We start from the raw sequence: 15484 nt of genomic DNA, 5'->3' as shown, positions 1-15484 counted from the left end.
GTATCTCAGTAAAAAGTGATAATAATGCAAATAACATGCTGTTGTCATGCGGTATGCATTTTCTTAGTCCCTCCGTTCACGGCCAGGAGCCCGCAATGACAGATATTAAATTTATGTATTGTTGTAAATATATCTAAATGAAAGGTTTATCTTTGACCCGTTGTGTGACTGTCATACCCAATTGCACTGTGTTTGCGCTTGTGATGGAGGGCTGTATGTGGGGTTAATCTACTGTCTCGTGTCATTTCTCAGATCAGTTGTTGGTTTGGTTTTGTGGTATGCAGGAGATCACTTGACCGAGGGTCTATACGTTCAAATAATAATTAAAAAATACTGTCATCACTCTTTACTCTTACTCAGTCAGTCTCTTACAATGCTGTAGCATAAATACACGAGCTTTCTAGGAGTGCACCCAATTCATTACGCACGCTCAGAGGCACGTACAATCTGGTGTGCACTTTTGGGGGGGGCGACCCCGCCCCCTGTGATAAACTCATCGCCCCCTTAATATTTTTTTAGTGGCGCCAGGCCTGCACAGAGCAGCACCTGGTTTTGGACATTTTACCTGGTCTTCAGCCCCCAGTGCGTGGTGAATGAGCAGCGGCCTGCAGAGTACGGTGTAAGGCGTGTTGTTGACCAGAACAGTTCTATCCTCTATCTGTAGGATCTGGATGCCGTGTCTCACCACAGACGACACACAGAACTGACACAGCTACAAAAAGAAAACAACACACACAGACATGAAAGTCAGAAATACACAAAACATGTTTTTGTTACGTGGAATGTCGGTGTCGCAGACTGATCGGTCCACCATAAAATTTGGTCTGCCCTGCCTCCACTGCGCCTGCATCATTTTGGAGCTCAGCCGCTCATCTCAGACAGTCTCTTCACCCAAAGCAATCAAATGGATTAATGGGATTATTAACCATCAGATGACAAGGTAAAACCTCTTAAATCATTTGGAAGTCAGTTTTAAGCAGAAACAAAGCCGTTTTATGTAGAAATGAGGCGATACTCTGTGACACTTTGGAATGACCGATGTGCGTTGAACGCATCACCTAGCAGCTCATGTAGCTGCTGCGCTCTGATCGCTTCTTCCATCTTTTATGATCAAATAATGCTGAATTCATGTGGAAATGATTGTTGTACAAAAGCTTCAGATATCTGTCGCTGAGATAGATGATGACTGGAGTGCAGTTTGACGCAGAAACGAGGTGATAATCGGTGAACTGCAGCTAATGACGCATGCGCAGTGAAGGTAGGGCGGACCGATTTTTAGGGGGGTACCGTTCGGTCGGCGACATCAGGATCATTATTATATTCAAACCACATTAATAAACAAAGAAACCTAAAACTCTGAAAGTTACAACAACATGGGGAGTTGAGCATGGGTACGTTCCCCGCCTCATCATATCCACCACACTACAGAATCATCCTGGGTTCTGGACTTACCCAGCCGTGGGTCGTTGTGTCACAATGAGGGGAAAAAACTAAAGTAAATTTGACCTTTTCTTATCCTAAAACTAGTTGTTTTTTTTGTTTTTTTTAAATACTTATTTATTGGTTTTCACAAATTATAACAAAATACAAAATACACAGAACAATTGGTCAGTTGTCGTCAATATACATTGTCCATTTTTCCCAAAAGTCTTCGTGTTTAGCTTCTTGCAACCTTAAAATAAAAGTAAGTCTTTCCATACTGTGAATTTCTTCAACAATGTCCATCCAGTTTTTAACTGTGGGGGGTTCTTGTTTGTACCATTTGCGTGTGATGGTTTTTCTTGCTGCTGCCAACAAAATTTTAAATAAGTATACATCTTTTTTCTGAATCCCTGCTCCCATTACATACCCAAAGTATAATGTCAGTATTGTTCTTGGTATACTGTACCCAAATACCTTTTCAATTTCACTACCAACATCTTCCCAAAACTGGGACAAGTTTTGACACTGCCAGAAGATGTGTGCATGTCCCACATCCTGCTCTCCACACTTTCTCCAGCAGGGTTCCTAAAACTAGTTAATACTATTTAATATAAAAAAAAATGAATGAATGATGATTTATTGTCATTACAAGAAGTGCAACGAAATTATCATCACACCCAATTACCTCAGACAAAAATACAGCAATTAATCCACAATTATTACTAATTGAACATAATAATGGCACACATCAGAATTAAAACAACCGCACATATACATTTGATTGTTAATGTACGCTAAACTTTGAAACAGTCCGTCATCTGAATTGAGGCAAATTTTCCGGTACATCAGGGCAGCGCCTAATCCTAGTAGCAGAAGCCCTCCTACCACAACAACAAATAACATTAAATCCTCAACGTCTTCCACGGAGAGTAGCACCAAGCATGCTATGTGCCAATTCTTCCAGGTGTCAAGAACACAGCCCGTGGGATAGGTTCCTTCTGGGCATGCAGGGTCCCCAACCCTGATTTCCTTGTTGAAAAGATGGTGTCAATAGCGTTGAGAGACCAGCTGATCAATTCCATGATTGTTCCGAATGTAGTTTAAAGAATTCTCAGTCTGGTGAAGTTGGGACATGAAGGTTGAGGCAGAGATAAAGACAAACAGAAGCAGAGGAGAGAGGAGGAGATGCGACCGCCCTCGTCGGAGTCCCAAATATAAGCCCATATTGATTTAACAGTACAGCAAAGCCTATTAAATAAGAATAATGATGATAACAGTTTCCTCTTCCATCCCCTAAAGTTTCTGATGATGATGGTCAAAACCTGGTGTGTGATCATGATTAATTACGTGAATAACAAGTCAACAATGTAAAAACGGACGAAACTGCCTGGTGCCCAGTGGAGGAAAAAAAGAAAATTGAACGAAGAAAAATGGGACCAATTGAGGTACAGTAAACATAATATGAATGATTTTTTTCAATTTCATTGAATCAGTGTTAACATGTCTTCATCCATAGTTTGCTAATTCCTAATCCTCAGGCATTCTGGGGTGAAATTCGCATAAACTGAATTAACCCAAACTAAACTGTGTTTGGTCGGGGTGGGAATAATTGGTAGAGGTAGAGGCTTTGAGCGGAGTTTCTCCCGGTCATTTTGACACACATCGCTCGTCAGTGTCAGCAGCTGGCTGATTACGTTTTTCAGCCCAATCTCACGGGGTGGGGAGGGTGGGGGGAGTTATGGTCAGGGTTTGGGGAAGGGACACACTTATGGTTATGTTTAGAGTTAGGAGAAGGGGTAGGGTTAGAAATACACACACACACACACACACACACACACACACACACACACACACACACACACACACACACACACACACACACACACACACACACACACACACACACACACACACACACACACACACACACACAAAAGCATCACAAATTGTCACTCATTTTGCAGTGTGAGACTGGGCTGGAAATGTCATGTGGTTAAGCAAAGCTAAAGTTGTCCCTGCTTGTAATAGCTAAAAAAAAATGCTAAGTGTGCATAAAAATGCTAAGTGTGCATAAGTGTGAGCTTATTTGTGCTTTTACGTGTTTGAATTTTTTCACGACATCAAAAAACAAAATAAAAATTCAGGCTTTTTATATTAAAATTTCTAAAATGATGCCCTGTTTTAAACTCACAGTGAAAAGTAATCTCTACATCATGAATTAAAATAAATTAAAAATCTAAAAGCCAAAATGATTGTGTGAATAACTAAGTGCCCCCTTTAGTAGAACACATACAAACCATCACTTTTCATCCAGTCTTCTTCAGACAAGTCAGGGGATGGACACATGAACATTTGCAAGACACTGAATATGTCTTGGTATTTACGAGTATTTACATCAATTATGTAGAAATACAAACAGTACGGCACTCTATGGTAAATCTGTGTGGAGCAGACAGTTCTCAAAAACTAAGACTGCGCCTGAAGGACATGACGCATGATGCAGAGATTATGTTTCACTATGAGTTTAAAGGAGACGCTTTTTTGAGAATTTGTTTGTGCATTCCTTGGTAAAAATTAAGTGTTATTCATACACTTGCAGAATGTTTGAGCGCAGTGTCGATAATATTATTTGAATCAAATTTGCAGCTGAACTGACATGTAAATGTCCATTAGCTGAAGTCAGTGGAGGGCATGTTGGGTTGACATCACTGGTTGGTGTCTCCTCTGCTGGGGACGAGTGCAGGTTACTGAACTCACTCACTGAAGTTCTATTAGTCTCGTCAAGAAACAGGTGGAATATGTCAGAAAGCTGTGCATGTTGGCAAAGCCACAAACGGAGGAACAAGGGAGACAATATTTCCTTCCATAAGTAAGTGGTTTTGGTTCTTCTTGTCACTTTGTCCGTGACATTTGGTTGATAAACAGGTGGATGTTTCCTGCCCGTGCCTGTGTTGTCCGAGGTCACGGAGTACACTTACACACACCACTCACACACAGAGATGTGCACACACACCACTAACTTCATGAATGAAACTCGCTCAATAAAGGATAATTGTGTAAAACATAATATATATATATAAATGTTTCGTAATGGTTTTAGGAGCCGCACTGCGCTGAAAACAGCAGCAGCAGCTGGGTTCAGCCCGGCAGCACAGCTTCACAGCGCAAATCCGTGTAACTTTCAACACTAATATTTGGGAATGTGTGGGTGTCAGAGTAACTTTAATACTTTCCTGACGTGATTTAATGTTCATTAATTTTACTGGCTCCATATCCAGGTCAGAACAGCATTTTAAAATTTTAATTGTGAGTGTTTTTCTGAGTGTCTTCAGTTGTGACTCCCCATCCGGGAACTTCGTCGATATTTTGCGCGGTTAGGAGGCGTCATGTCGCTGTCCATGAAGGGATGTTCGCGTTTAGTGGGCAGCACTGAGAGTGCGGACTCTAGTAGTCATATATAACCTCTTTGTTGGTGCCTCTGGCAGGGAATCTCAGAACGAGGCTCATCTTCCCCCCAACCGGTGACGTCACCCGTCTGATCTGCATAAATGGCGGAAGCCGGTCGATGTCAAAGCCTCTCAGACCACGACTAAACAAGGTTTTCTGGAGATGTTTAATGGTCTTTAGTGTTTCTTGAACTATCAAAAGAAAGCATTTTTTGTGTTTATTCATGCTATACATAATCCATGGGTGTTTCTGTTCCTCTTTAAAGGGCATCAATTTAAAAAATTTAATACAAAAAGCCTGAATTTTAGATTTGTATTCAAACATGTAAAAGCTCAAGGGGACACAAACCTTTTCACAGAACTGTATTGCGGAATAGGCACCTGATGGTGTTACAGACTCCTCTTTCCAATTTTCCCAGTTTCTAATTTGTTGTACTTGTTCTAAACTGTTTTATTGACTTGTCTGACATTATATTCTATTAAAAAACAGACTGATGTAGTGTCTTGTGTGAGTGTGTATGTAAATGTGTCATTTACTGTGTGTTTCTGTGTGTGTGTGTGTGTGTGCCTAGGGCACCAAATTGGATAGTGCTGGCTCATGACTGGTTCTGGATGACAATCACCCAGGCAGGCAAGCAGTCCATCCCCGCCTTTTAAAAGTAACCATCTATCTGCTGAAGCCAGATAGAAGGTTACTCTGTAGGTGTGTCCCTGGACTCTCCCAGCTGCTGGGGTCCTCAGAACACTGGGGCACCTACATACTGGATCATGCCCAAAGAAACACGTCATATTACCAGAATGTGATAACTGATGTTTCATCAATCAGAATGCGATTTGTACACCTCATCTCAGTCTGCCTAGCCACCCATTCAATTTAACTTAGTCATTCCAACAGTACCCAAAGATCCTCTGAAGAGGCCAAGTACCAAAAACACCCGAAAGCTGTGGAAATCAGAGGAAATTGAGCACTAGCACTGGTAATCACGAGGGTAGAATAGCCAAAGTTCATCTGAGACACAATGTTAAAGCAGAAGCACACAAAGAAGAACATTAACAAGGGTAAAGCATTTTGATAAGAGTTTACATGTGGAAGTACGTGGGCAGTAAACATCGCTGCCCACGTACTGCATAAACAAGCCTTTAGGTCATGGAATACAAGTTCAAATACCTACTGAGAGTGTTTCTGTGTTGATTTTTGCATGTCTGATTTAGTTGATTGAGCTCCTCTGTGGGACAACCTGAGAATTCATGCGATCCCCAGTAAGTTGCTGGATATCATAGCCGGCCTATACACAAGTACTCTGAGTGCTGTGGAGTGACGATAGAGTGCGAACAAATTAGGTGCGAGGAATGCGGACCTTGGTTTGATGGAAGATGCCGTTGTCATTGTGAAATAAATGGATGCCTTGACTGCAGCACCTGAGAAGCTCCAGTTGTACAACTCTACTCTCAAAAGTCCACTTTCTACAACTAAACCTAGTCAAGATGTCAGGTATGTTATCAGTACATCACATTATCCTGGGTTGTTCCAGGCTTCATGGGTATGCTAGATTCCTAATAATGGACACCTGAATTGGTTCCCCAGTTGTGTCTTATTCTTGCAAGTTCAAGTCCTGGTCTGTAGTTGCAGGTCTCAGGCCTTAATACGTAAGTGGGCTATGAGCAGACAAACATGGACTCATCATCAGCTCTGATCATGTTAGTCCATGGCCCAAGCAGGTTTTCAGTACCACTTAAAAGGATGAAAGAACACTTTTAATCCAGCCTCAGTATATCAAAACTATTTCATTAGTCGTAGTAGTTCACACAATAATTTATTTTATTTATTTATTTTTTGTTACCAAAATTGGAAGAACTTTTACTTTTGACCTCTGTAGTAACTGAAACTGATCCTTGTCACCATTTTTTTTTTCTGCTTTGACTCCATAGCTCCAGACCATTCAGTCTTAGACAGCACAAACTATACCTTTTTGGAATCCTTATGATCAGACAAATAATGTAGCATACTTTTCAATATGATTGAAGCATTTTTAAATGTTGACCTCTGTGTAGTCCTTCACTGACCTACCTGGCCATTGTTGCCACTCTGGGATGGCCACCATACATACATTTTTGGTACAGGTCACGGAATACTGAGGCTGGATTTTAAGTGTCCTTTAGTCCCCATTTAGGAATAGGTCATATTATCCTGGAATCTGTTTTAGGTCTATTGTAATTATTATTATATTTTATTTCAAGTCAAGTCTAATTATACTTAGGGTCTCTTTATTTTAAAATGGATTTGTATTTGTACACATGCGATTTAAATAGACTTTCCAAATGTTTGTCCCAGATTGGGGGTGTATGTGTGTGTGTGTGTGTACAGAAATAAAACCAACATGATCATCAAGAAGTTTGGGCTTTCTGTAGGAAACCTGCATGTTACCGTCTGACAAGCACCACTAATGTAATAAAGGTTATAAAACAAACATACTCGCATATTCCTTCAAAGAGCCGCAATTAACCTCCAAGAAAATTCAACAATTTAGTTCATTTTTTCCCTGTGTGGAATAAACCTTCCCTCATCATATGACCTTCTAGCAACTGAATGAACTGAGGTGACTTCAAAAGCCCTGAAATTCGACTGGTTCTCTGACCTTCTGTCTCCCAGGGAAGGCTCCTAAAGGAATATCGACCTCTACGTAGCCCTCCTCGTCCAGTATGACGACCTCTGACCCCAATCCCTCTTTCCATCTTGGAGAAGTCAGGTCATGGACTAGTTTTAGAGCCAATGACTTGTGAACGGTGTTAGTGAGAGCCCAGTAGATGCCAATCTGGAAGGCTTCCTGCAGTGATTAGGGACAAAAGGAAAAAAAGGAGGTGAAAGAAAGAGACAATCAGATCTTGAGAATGAGAATCAGGTGCCAAATTTAACCAGTCACATCAGACACGATTCACTATTAGAGTTAGCGTATTTGATTTGTGTTTTTGGATAAAATGTGGCTTCACAGAACATTTTCCCTTCGTGACATTTCAGGCAGTAATGGAAACTGAAGCGGACTGCTGGATATGTTATGGAAACCTAATTCAAAGCCCGACAGATGGCTTCACTGTCACACTTGTTCCTTTGAGTCCTGCGGCTCAGCGGCTTCAAGCAACCATGCTGATCAATCGGCAGCCGTCTCCCAATAAATCAATCAACTCAGACTTGCAGCTGAGAATAAGTGTTCCCTCCGTGTGCTGTTCCAGCGTGGCTCAGAAACAATGCTGCATTTGTTTCCATGTGGTAGCGTTGCCCGTCGACGGCTTTTTGTTCTGTTTCTTGGTGCTGAACCATATCAGCACTTGTCCTTTGATGTTCTGCCTCCCGTTTGTGGCAGAATAATCAGTGGATGTGTGTGTGCGCTATGTTAAACGGGGTGAAAATCCTCTGCAGACCTCTCATGGACTCAGACTCCAGTGAGGGTCTGACTGTGGCCAAAGAACAAAGTCACAACGAAGCCCCGAAGAATGAGCTCATATTTTCGGTCTTTAATTCAAAACTGGCCTGGTTTCATAATGAAGACCGTCCTGCATTATTAACACTGATTACTGTGGCTGCAAGTAATGATTATCGTCATTATCAATTCATCTTTCAATTATTAAAGACTTAAATCAAGTACTCCTGATGTCTATAAAACATCAGGAAAAAGTTAAACTGAAGTTTGGCCAAAAGCAAAGTACCCAGGATTAGAAGCCAAATCCAAAACCAGCTTGAATTCATAATCTGCCAAAAACAGTTTTGGAAGCCGCAGGTTTTAACTACAAAATTCTATTGGAGGTATTGTTGGGAAATTTGACCTTAACCTCTGAGAAAAGTGGTCATAATTAAAGCCACTGTGGAGTACAAACTGCTGAATGTTCAGGGTTTCTGTTTATGCTTATGGCTTCAATTGTGATTACAAAGTGCAAACTTTGTCATTTTATGATTTTCAAAGGTCAGGGTCAGTTTCAAAGGTCACATACTGTCTGTGTTTTCATCAATCAAATCTACGACAATAACACAGATGCTTTTGGTTCGGTGTGACTGTCTGTGACCATGTTTGAGATTTCACAGTGCGCTTGATTTGGACTTTATCTTTTCACTAAAAAAACTAAACTACCACAAGTGGGTTTTACAAAACATATTGGTGCACATTTTGGTTAATTTTAGCACAGATTTCTGAAAATTTGTTCATTAATTTCTGAGTGTTTCTGCTAATAAATCAACACAAACTGGCAAATACAAACTTCACTTTCTTGGGGCAAGCAATTAATTTTCCTGGCCAAATTATTTGGCTCACGGCAGAACTGCACAAGGTGCAAAAAAAAAAAAAAAAAAAAAAAAAAAAAAAAATATATATATATATATATATATATATATATATATATATATATATATATATATATATATATACACGAGGTCTGTCCATAAAGTATCGTACCTTTTTATTTTTTTCAAAAACTATATGGATTTCATTCATATGTTTTTACGTCAGACATGCTTGAACCCTCGTGCGCATGCGTGAGTTTTTCCACTCCTGTCGGTGACGTCATTCGCCTGTGAGCACGCCTTGTGGAAGGAGTGGTCCCGCCCCCTCGTCGGATTTTCATTGTCTGGAAATGGCGGAATGAAAAGGACTTTTTTTCCATCAGAATTTTTTCAGAAGCTGTTATAGACTGGCACCTGGAAACCATTCGAAAAATTTATCTGGCTTTCAGTGAAAATTTTACGGGCTTCACAGAGAATAAGGACTTTAACTACAGGGTTAAGGACCCCTTTAAGGACGGTCGGTGCCTCGCGCTGCGAGCTGCGATGATGCGGCACAAACCACTGGATCATTTCTAAGCTGATGGCTCTGTGGATACGAGACCGTCATGTGCTCTTTCTCTGGTTATCACAAGACCTGGACATCAGCCATTTTCCGGCAGATTTCACTTTTAACAAGAGATTTTGTCATGGAAAGCCGCGCGGAGGCTTCGCGCGTCACGACCGATTCGCTGATGAAGCGAGACAAAGGAACACCTCCGTTTCGGAGTGTTAGAGGACAAGTTGGGACATGTCCAGCTCTCCACAAGTTCTTTTATACTCACTCGACTGGTAAGCACTGAAAGCCGAGATAGACATGTCCCAACTTGTCCTCTAACACTCCGAAACGGAGGTGTTCCTTTGTCTCGCTTCATCAGCGAATCGGTCGTGACGCGCGAAGCCTCCGCGCGGCTTTCCATGACAAAATCTCTTGTTAAAAGTGAAATCTGCCGGAAAATGGCTGATGTCCAGGTCTTGTGATAATCAGAGAAAGAGCACACGACGGTCTCGTATCCACAGAGCCATCAGCTTAGAAATGATCCAGTGGTTTGTGTCGCAGCTCGCAGCGCGGCGCACCGACCGTCCTTAAAGGGGTCCTTAACCCTGTAGTTAAAGTCCTTATTCTCTGTGAAGCCCGTAAAATTTTCACTGAAAGCCAGATAAATTTTTCAAATGGTTTCCAGGTGCCAGTCTCTAACAGCTTCTGAAAAAATTCTGATGGAAAAAAAGTCCTTTTCATTCCGCCATTTCCAGACAATGAAAATCCGACGAGGGGGCGGGACCACTCCTTCCACAAGGCGTGCTCACAGGCGAATGACGTCACCGACAGGCGTGGAAAAACTCACGCATGCGCACGAGGGTTCAAGCATGTCTGACGTAAAAACATATGAATGAAATCCATATAGTTTTTGAAAAAAATAAAAAGGTACGATACTTTATGGACAGACCTCGTATATGAATGGAGAATATGAATGATAACACAAAAACTCATGGCTAGTGGTTGGGTGAAGCCATTTATTGTCAAACAACTGTGTTTAGTCTTTTTAAAAACATAATGACAACAGAAACTACCCAAATGACCCTGATCAAAAGTTTACATCCCCCTGTTCTTAATACTGTGTGTTGCCCCCTTTAACATCAGTGACAGCTTGGAGTCTTTAGCGTTCATTGTGGACGAGGCTCTCTGATGGTGAAGCTGCCACTGAATATGTCTTGGACTTTATTTACATCAATTACAAAGAAATGCAAACAGTATGGCACTCTGTGGTAAATCTGTGTGGAGTAGACAGTTCTCAAAAACTGAGTGACTGTGCAAGAAGGAGAAGAGTGAGGAAAGCCACCAAGACACCCAGACAACCCAGAAGAAGTTACAGTGGCTGTGTTAGTTATAGTTATATGAGATACTGTGCACAGTGCAAATTTTGCATTTTGCATCACCACTCTTAGCTTCATAGAGCTAAGAGTGGTGATGCAAAAATACCCTTCTCTGCTAAGAGCAGAGAAGGGTATTTTTTCACCCAAGCAGATCGAATCTAGGCTTGCATCATAGATGTACCTTCTGGCAATTTGTAGATAATCTTTCAGGACTTCTTTCTAAGAAAATCCTCCTCTGTACCACTTCATCATGAAGCTGTATAACTGGTGATATAAAATGCAAATCTACTTTCCTGTATACATGCCTGGAAGAATATGAATACGTAATACAATTTCAGATACCCCTAAAGTGGATCGTACCATTTTTTAACTTTAGTTGAACGTTCCATCTACCTGCCTCACTCTTGTCATTGAAATGTCTCATTTAAGTCTCTGGTCCTATGCGTGGAGCAAAGCAAAGGGTATCATAGTAGGCAAATGTAAGTAGCTATTAGGCTTGTTTAGTACACTTTCTGGTCTTACCTTCAAAGATTCTGAATTAGATGGAGTTGTCTAAGGATGAATGCTAACATTAGCTAGTTTTAAACTTTTGGTTTAAGTTGCAGTTTAATTATTATTAGCTAGCTAAAGCTAACATTTGCCTTAGCTAGCATAAGCTATGATCAGACCCCCAACTGTCATTGTATAACTCACACTCTGTATATACAGTAGACACAAAATACAATTACCTTGAAGTTTGGTGGAACAATGACCTTGCCAACTGGTATCTGCAGTACGATAGTTTCTCCCTCGAACAGCCAGAGGTCCCATTGTGAATGGTTGGCAAGTAGGGCCCATGGAAGCAGTTCCACCAGTAGGGTGTTGAGGCCTGACTTCCAACAGGATAACTTTACCTGCATCGGGCTGTCCCACTGAGCAAGGGAGTCCTGTATCAACCTAAGGAGAGTAGAACACAGACAAAAAGTAGAACTTAATAAAGTGCACACCTCGGGACCAAAGACACAGTGGGGGATCGGCTATAGGAGTAACTGGCAGTGAAGGTCTTCTAGGTTACCTTACTTTTTACCTACTGTGGACAGGTGTTGATAAGTACTGCAAAATAAATGGAGGAATGGCATTAACTCAAAGCAAATTCACATATCTTCATATGAAATAAAAGATGACACTCATGGGCTGATTGGTGCGGTCAGCTGTAAAGTGGGCCTTGCTTCTGCATCACGTTTTCAAAAGGGAACTGAGTCAGAAGGCAAAATTCTTGACTTTCCAACTGATCGAGTGTTTAATCTTCTTCTATAGTCATGGATTTTGGGCAGTGACAGAAAGTATATAATCATGCATGGGGTCAAACATGGCTTTCATCGCAGCATTGCTGGGCTTCCTGTCCACAACCAGGTGAGACCCTGAAAAATCAAAGAAATGCTGTATAAAACCACTGCTCCCTCCTGGTGAAAAAAAACACTTTTTTTTGTAGTTCCAGCATCTGATTAAAAATGCCTCCTAGAGGGCTTCTGGGCATGTCCAACTGGAAGCAGATCATGGATCAGCTCCAGAACATTCTGACTGGATGATATGCATTTTATCTGGCCCAAGAGAACCTTGGGATCCCCCAGGAGGAGGTGAACAATGGAAGTGGTGAGACAGCTATCTGGTCTACCTTACCTAGCTTGGTGACACAACATCCCAGCTGCAGAGAAGAGGTAGAAAATGGATGAATAGCTAAAAAATGATATGACATACTGATTGTCCACTAATGCACTTTGGCGCTGGTGGGAAGGAAGATCCAAATCTGCAGTATATCTGTCTTGATTTACTGAAAAAAAAAATCTTCAAAAGCCTCTCAGAATGAATTTCCTTCTAGATCTGCATTTTGGATCAACACCAAATTTTTAGTTTTTTTTTTTTAACCCCAAACAGAGAAGGCAGCTCTATGGAATACAATTTGGACTACAAATATATAGACCTGGGCTCAATTCCCTGTCATGCTACCTCTCTGTATCCTTGGAAGACACCCCTCATCTTCATTGCCTTAGTTCACCCAGCTGTTGACTGGAGTGGTAACCTCTGAAGGACTGGCCTCCCATTCAGGGGGACTCATAGACTTTCTTCCGTGTCACACTCTGGTATTAGGGGATGAGCACTGGTCTGATGGGCCTCGTGACCTGTTGTGGACTCAATTCTTCTCCTCTCTAATATATTTCACCTCATGTTCTAAAAATGTGGTCTTCCAAATCTTCTTGCAAGCAGACTGAAAACCTGCATGTTTTCCTCAACGGATGGTCATGTCATCACGAGGCTAGAATGTTTAAAAGAAATGATGACAGGAAATTCTCGGAGCTTGATCCAGACTACCGCCAAAAGTGTATCAATTCCCTTACCCATGGAACATCACTCCACAAAATTTTAGCAAAACCTGTCCACCACTTTTCAAATATCTTGGTTGCAGACAGACAGAGTCAGACAAACTGACACAGATGATCACATAACCTGATACCCCCCACAGTGTTGGTCGGCAGAGGACAATGCATCGTTTTTAAGTGTGAGCAGAACTACAGGGAATAATACCCGTCATCCTGTCTGCGCTGACGCCTTGCTAAAGAGACAAACAGTACCAGACCACAAACAAGCAGACATCCAGAAAGAATTCACGTTTCCCATCTCAGATGTTTGGAGTGAGGCTATAGAAGGAATTCATAATGATATACACACACAGACACACACACGGCTACCTGTAATGCATTATTGATAAACAGCCATTATCCTCGCTTCGGCGCGGAAACACGTCGCCAAGAACAGAAATATAATTTCTATTTCCACTCATGTAATTTGTCAACGGTCACGTTTACACACGTACAAATATAAAGCATTATACAGTCCCAAACAGGAATTTAAACACGCCACACAAACACAAACAATCCTTATAGCCGCTACACTAAGCAGAGCGGGTGTACTGACAGCGGTCACATGGGCCACACAAACACACGCACAGAAACAGTTTGCAAACACAAGTGTTGACCACGTATCTGGGAACATGTACGGGCAAGTAAGGACACAGACAAAAACACACAAATCCACTGACACAGCAGTCGTTTCACGGCAATCATGGTTGTGTGAACCCCAAACACAGCCGAGTGCCAGAAGAGATCCAAACAAACAGTTCTCTCAGACTCACGACTTCAAAGCCATCAAAGGTGACCCACTTTTCCCGTATCCCAAAGCCAGCACCACTCTGCTTTCCGGCTCAAGCTGCCATGTGCCCAAAGACTTCTCGCTATCAAATCACACCAAAAATAGTGTTGGCGACTGATCTGGTGTGTCAGATTCTGTGCAGTTAAAAAAATAAAAACAAAAACTATTAGCCTCAAAGCTGAGGGCAGCAAAATGTACAGCTCATAAATCACATTACAGAGCTCACAAAAAGGTAATTTAGTGAAATGTGCTCAGCAGCTTCTGTCACGTCCTGCCAACTCTGGAGTTTAGGGTTTTTGAAAGTGTGAATTCTGAGAGACTCCACTGCTCCCCATTCATACACGCAGCCCAAACCGCTACAAGATATTTGTTTAATGACGGCCAAGGTGCCGCTCCACCATTATAAGACCAACACAGAATGAAAAAACACATTTACCGCTTTCAACTTCCTCTGCTCCCTACGGCACAATATTTACACGCACACTGCCAAAAACTTCACTTCCTTTGGCTTCCGCACTGAGAAACTGGATCCTCGTCCACAATGGGAAGCTTGATGAAGGTACGTTATAGGATACAAATGTAGTATGAGAAGTTTAAACAAGTATACCTACATATCTACACACACACACACACGTGCACGAGTAATGATGGGTGTTGTCTTGTTCCACATCTCCTCAGTATCTGGTTGTTAAGCTCTGACGTAACACATCATGTGATAAATCTGTTTCCAGGTCCAAAGACCTGCAAGTTTACAATTAAGGGCACTGTCTCACTGGGGAGAGGATTATTTGCGCATGAATTGAGTACATAAAATACGGGTGTTCGTTGTCGGCCGCAACAAAAATGGCCAAAAATGACAAATGTCTCCGTATGAATTACGGATATATTAATAATATATAGCAAATACATGATGAACAATCACGATTGTATAACGCATGTAGTGAGGAAACGGATCTGACACATTGCGATCATCACGGCAGTATTACGGGTGTATTATGAATGCATCACGCACGTGTTGCGTGTGCATGGCATGTGCATTGCAGTCATAAAAGAAGTGCACTCGCTCCTTTCAGCATCACTATTCACACCAACACCACAGCCTCTGGAGCATTTGCTGGACTTGGACAAGTTGACTGGAGTAAAGAAGCAGTGAACAGTGACGTCAGCGGATCGCATCAGAGCGCAGATCGTCTGAACGATTATAACAAGAAGGTAAATCTGTTATAAACATAGGAATAAATACTGTAAC

At 41.6% G+C, this 15484-nt stretch overlaps 1 protein-coding gene across 1 annotated transcript in view; it reads right to left on the bottom strand.

Annotated features, from left to right (window-relative positions):
- LOC117513625 (vacuolar protein sorting-associated protein 13B-like) overlaps window positions 1-15484 on the bottom strand; it is a 1146044-nt gene that overhangs the window by 59759 nt on the left and 1070801 nt on the right. Inside the window, 3 exon segments of the mRNA XM_034173849.1 lie at window positions 566-712; window positions 7505-7693; window positions 11778-11985. Coding sequence (XP_034029740.1) covers window positions 566-712; window positions 7505-7693; window positions 11778-11985 — 544 coding nt within the window.

Source organism: Thalassophryne amazonica, chromosome 7, assembly GCF_902500255.1.
Source record: "Thalassophryne amazonica chromosome 7, fThaAma1.1, whole genome shotgun sequence".
Lineage (NCBI taxonomy): Eukaryota > Metazoa > Chordata > Actinopteri > Batrachoidiformes > Batrachoididae > Thalassophryne > Thalassophryne amazonica.
Note: the sequence above shows the minus strand (reverse complement) of the source record. Positions and strands in the feature narration are given on the sequence as shown.